This window comes from Apaloderma vittatum, unplaced genomic scaffold (genome assembly GCF_000703405.1).
Source record: "Apaloderma vittatum isolate BGI_N311 unplaced genomic scaffold, ASM70340v1 scaffold10696, whole genome shotgun sequence".
In the NCBI taxonomy this organism is placed as follows: Eukaryota; Metazoa; Chordata; class Aves; order Trogoniformes; family Trogonidae; genus Apaloderma; species Apaloderma vittatum.
This window is the reverse complement of record NW_009723399.1, coordinates 26,729-32,399: the sequence shown is the minus strand read 5'-3', so window position 1 is coordinate 32,399 and position 5,671 is coordinate 26,729. Positions and strand designations below refer to the sequence as shown.

At 34.2% G+C, this 5,671-nt stretch overlaps 1 protein-coding gene across 1 annotated transcript in view; it reads left to right on the top strand.

Annotated features, from left to right (window-relative positions):
• LOC104275979 (formin-like) overlaps positions 1-5,671 on the top strand; it is a gene marked incomplete at its 3' end in the record, with an annotated part of 94,828 nt that overhangs the window by 70,228 nt on the left and 18,929 nt on the right. The window contains 1 exon segment of the mRNA XM_009872105.1: positions 4,249-4,378. Coding sequence (XP_009870407.1) covers positions 4,249-4,378 — 130 coding nt within the window.

Genomic DNA, 5,671 nt, shown 5'->3' with positions numbered 1-5,671 from the left:
ACTGAAGACCTGCAAAACTGATCCCACAGTTTGTCTCCTGTGACTGTTCTGGACAGTGACAACTGTTAGGATGAAAAATTTTTACTCTTGGAATAAACCTTAGACCAGTGAGAACATCTCAGGAATCCATGAGAAAATGATAATCCTGAATTTTATTTCAGCGTATATATTTGATTTTAGATTTTTGTCCTCCCAGTGGTGTTTGTCTTCTCCTACTTTGCTACTTTTCCCTTTGTATTTCCATCCTCTTCTCATCAGTGCGATTTCCTGCTCTGAGGTCTGCCACCTTACTTCTTTTTCCGTCTTGTCTGTCTTTTCTGCTGTCTTTGGCATAAGAAAGGGTAGGAGGAGGAGGAAGTGAAACAGCAGAGCTATTATATGATTGGTTGATGGTAAAAGTATTACGTTTTCATACCATTAGGATGCTAGTAGTGAAAAACAGATTTTTATTTCTCTTTCTCCTAACACAAGGCAGCTAAACACTCATTTGTGACTGTCTACTAGAGGGTATGTTATCGTGGGGAGATGAGGCTATCATGCTTACTCTTGATTAAGAGTGGTTATCACTCTTGAGTAGACTTAAGAAGACCCATACCTGTGAAGTGTATATACTAGCCTGTTCTTGCATCCCATATCCCTGGCTTTCATTGCATTGGCTTGGAGCTTAACAACATGTTGTGTGACTGCTTGATGTTCTTCAGAGCTTGAATCTTTGGCAATCTGTCTGTTGTGTATCTGAGTGAAACAAATATTAATGTGTTTTGTGTTCTGGAGAGTACGAATCTTCTAGAGCTCGAGTGTTATAAAAAGTGTTCTGTTTGTGTAAATTATAGTGGAGAGAGGTTCATAATTAAACACAAAGTTGAATTAAACACAAAGTTGCTGTCATTGTTCCATAATTAAAAGTAAAGAAGTGTAAATAAAGCACTTATGCCTAATCAGAATGAAATAGTAGTGTCAAAGTCAAAAGGTAATTTTTTATGTGTTCTCTCTGCAAGTCTTAATTATGCCATTTTATCCTAATATTAAACTACATAGGTTAAGAAAACTGAATTTTTAAAATGTTGCCTCGTGGGAAACAATTTGCTGATGATGCACTTATCTATATTTTATTGGACCTTCAAAATAACGTCCTTTCTTAAAACTCAGTAGATCAGGTGTTGCTGATTTTGTTGTCTAAGTCAGACTCTAAGTCAATCTAAATGCAGAACTGGAAATTTGTTGGAGCTATATTGGGCATATTAACTCCATGAAAGGTTAAAGACAGAACAGTGCTAAACTTGTATGCATGATTAAAAATATTTGCTACTGGGCATAAACCTCATCTATTTTCTTTAATGAGAATCAGAACAAAAGTACAAACTAAACCACTTATCACATGATTGCAAATACTAGCAACATATATATATATATATAAAAAATGAAGTCATTGACATGAATTCGCTGAAGCCTAAAAGAGATCTTTGCCTTTTTAAAATGCTTGTATTACCAGAAAATGGAGAGCTTTGGTGCTATCACTGATGCTCTCCTGCACACGTGGTTTTGATTTGGTTTGCTGGCATGTTAAATTTGCTATTGTTGGCACAAACTGTAAGTACAACAGCAACAGGACAATGCTCCCCTAAATTAGGCTTCAAGATAATAGTTGTTAAAATGCTAATATTCATTAGCATGATAAAAATCTATACACACAACTGGTGACAATTTGGAGCTTTGCCAGCAGGATATAGGTGCTTTAGATAGTTTTCAAGAACACCCTTTTAACTGTAATATGATCTCTACGAAGTCCTCTCTGCTATGAAAGAAATACTAATGAAAGATACAGGAGCAAAGTATGGTACTGAGCTTTCCTATTTTGTATGTAGTTTGAATTCAGGAGGTAATAAGCCATTGATAGTTGCTGTCCAAATAACACCATTTGTTTCTCTTTGAAGACCACTTTCCGCTGACTTCAGTGTAAATTCTGCTGGTTTATTAGAAGCTTGCAGGATTAGATATGCCTTTTTCCCAGAAAATTATTTCTGAATTTTATGTTCTTCAAATGCAGATAAATGTGAGCTGATAAACAGTTTACCTCCATAGAATCAGCCTTCTTTGTGTGTCTTCTGGAAGAATGTTCTGTTACACTAACAACATGGTAATATGCCTGACTTGAAAGTTGTCTCAAGTTGTTTACTACAAGATTCTGGTAGGATAAAAGAGTTTTCAAGTAAATGCATTTTTTATTTACAGTTTCTGCAGGAGAGGAATAAAATGAGCCTCACAGAGATGAACAGCAAATTTTCCATGTTTACTTTAGGCCATAAGAAGTGTAGCAATGCAAAACCCATCAAAAAGCTATGTCACAGTCACGTTATCGTAACTTTAAGAAAAAATGATAATTTTCGCAGACTCAAATTGCAAAAATGACTGAACTGAGGTGTTCTTTCCTCTTCAAAACTTTTGTTTCATGATTTATCTTTGATAACCACAGATTCATGCCATGACCTTGTGTTTAGGAACTACATTCGTAGATACGAGATTTCAGTTGTAAGTGTTCTGTCTGGACATTTACATTGAATAGTTTGAATTCCAAAATCTGGAGACATATTTTTTATGCTGATGCTCTTTTAGTTCTCAACATAATTATGTTGTATTCTGATGATGAGTAGTGTAGGAGATAGTTCCCTTTTCAAGGGAAGGCAAGAATGCGTGTCATTTGACTTTTGAAATTTAAACTTTTGAAATGAATGTATGTTAGAACTTTAGTGAAGCAGTTAGGGTTTTTCTTTCTTTTGTTTCTCTCACACAAAGTGCAAAGTATCCTCTTTTTTTTTTCCTGGCAATACCATTCATTCCCAATAGGAAGCATTTTTATTAATACCAGCTTGGCATTTCTTTTTTTCCCACTGCTTAAGTGTAAGAGCCAAGCTGGGCCTCTCCAATCCTTCTCTCACAATAGATTTTTTTTTGTCAGGCAAGAAAGAAAAAGAAAGAAAAAAAATTATATTCCAGTTAAAATGTAGTATTTCACACCAGCCACAGGTGGATTTTGCTGATTTTTCAGGCAGTCACTATGTATTCAGCAAAGCATTGCATGCGTGAGAACATACTTTGAACATACTGACATTATTATGAAAAAGAAATAATTTGGAGAAATCAGATGTATTGGCTTAAAGAATTGAAATAAGTTTAATAAGAATTCAAGTAGTAATTGACAGAATTTCCTGTGATTCAGTGAGGTAGAAAAATATATACGGCATTGCATTAAGGGAAATCTGAGGATATCTGTAGACAGAAGATTAGAAGAATATTTCTAAAGTGATATTGGAGGAAAGGCAGCTTGGTTCTGGATTTCAAGAAAACATGTGTATCACTGAAATCCTAGACACAAAACACAGAAAGAAAATTTTGCAAACCCTGTTATTATAAGAACTGCTAAAGCTTCTTGTATTACTTAGCCAAGCTCTTACATTTTAAATTATAGAAGAGAAAAGGGAGGAATTCCTCATGCCTTTGGGATGCTTTCATTTTGCGATACCCGAACTCGGGTTGTTGAATATGCTTCTATTTATTAAATTTTTTTTTAGACCAAGGAGTTAAAGGAAGAAAGCTGGAATAGACTCAGGAGGAAGGTGTATGTATGAGAACAAATAAAGAGCAGATAAAGAGTTAGTAACTTTGCTGAATAGGAACTTGAGAGAGATAATCTGCAAGCCTTTTAGAGCTAAATACATGGCTAGGTGTATTACCATAAAACATGCTGCTGTGATAATTGGAAGTGTGTTCCAAATTAGTAAAAGAAATTGAGGCTGAGCATCAGAAGAAATTTCTTGGCAGACATTTTATAGTATGAACTATCCTTGTAGGAATATATTGAGTTCTGTACGGCTGGGCATATTTTAAAGGGAAGCAAAAACATATGAGTGAAAACAATTAATAGATGGTGTTTCTCTAGCTCTTTCCTTTTGTTTTCTCTTTTTTTTTTTTTAAACCTGTGATCTAGGTTTATGATTCTTCTGTTTATTATGATGCAGCTGTTATAGTGGGTTACTGGATTAATGTAATAATGATGGATGTCTTGCCTTTTTCTTCATATTAATAGGAATTCTTAACACATAGAGTACAAAAACAAAGTAACTATTTTAAATTCTGAAAGATTTGATCTGAAGTAGGAAATTGTATATTTCCTGATACTATAGCTTTGATCCATTATGTACCCCACAGACAAGAAATACAAAGATTCGTTACTACTCTTTTTTTCTACAGATTTTTATATGAGTTATCTCAGATCCCCAACTTCACAGAACGAGCTCAGTGTATTATCTTCCAGTCAGTTTTCTCTGAAGGGATAACATCAGTGCACCGGAAAGTTGATATCATAACTCGTGTTTCCAAGGTAAGTCCTAGTGAAAGCTAAATAAAAGCGTAAATATATTTTAGAATATTCATGCTTTATTTTTTACCATGAGTGATGAAACTGAAGCTTAGTTATTGGCTTTTTCTGAAAACGGAAAGATATGAAATTTATTAGCTGCTTATAAGAATAAAAGGAGGAGGAAAGAGAGGTGACTTGCATGTGATGCTCTGTGCTCTACGTAGTAAAAATTTATTTTTATTTGAATGGCAGATTTTTATTACTTTGCACATTAAGTAGGATAATAGATAATCTCCATGAAATAGAAATTAAATAACAAACTAGTTAGGTACAGGGCCTTGCAAACTCTCTTTTTCTGCTATTGATGCAGTAAGCAATAGATGCCTATCACATTCATTACTTATTACATTCTCCTGGTACCTATACTTTTCTGTTAACTCTGATACAGCAGACTCTTTTAGTACCTGACAAAGCTCTGCCTAAAATTTCTATATGAGAGATGACTAAAGACAAGATATTATAGTTATAACAACTAGAACATAAGAAATTAAATAGAGACTGGAACATCTTGGCCAGGACAGTATTTTTTAAAAATTTTTTTTCTAATTTGAAGATTAGTTTTTCATTAGCTTTGGTGCCACAAAGTACCCATGCGCTACCCCTTTGGATTTCTTTGCATATTGCAACAATAAAAATAGTTATTTATTGTTTCCTTTCCAATAGAGACATATAAAAGGGATCAATTTTGCATGAGATGGGAAAAGTGGTACTGCCCTGAGTTTTCTTATGATGAGCTCATGCTACAATTAATTTATCCAATCTGTAGTATAAAGCTACATAGTTAAGAATTAGACCGTGGACTCAAATTAACAAGATAGATGTTTTTGCAAATTAATTTATTAATTCTCCACTGTGTCTCTAGGTTTCTTTTCTGTTTTCAGGCATAGTAATTTAGTCCTTAGCCCTGGTATATCTGCATTAAGTATGGATTCAAAGTGTGAATTTCCAGAGCACCAGAACCAGAGCCAAACAGACTGAATATAACAGTCCGAGTCTGAGCTAGTGGCAGCAAAGTAGCGCATCTCCATTTGACTGTATTACGCAAATTCATGATAAACCACCGTGACTGTAAGATTTTTTTAAAGCGACTAAGAATATTTAGTAATCTGCTTCCATTAATCTGTCATCTACACAGTACATGATGCCATATAATTTGCTTCATGTGGAATAAGTTAAACAGTTTCTTAGGCAGATACGGTCTAAGAAATTCTTCTCTTAAATGTTTGATTCTTGTACCAGTTTTAACTTCCTTTC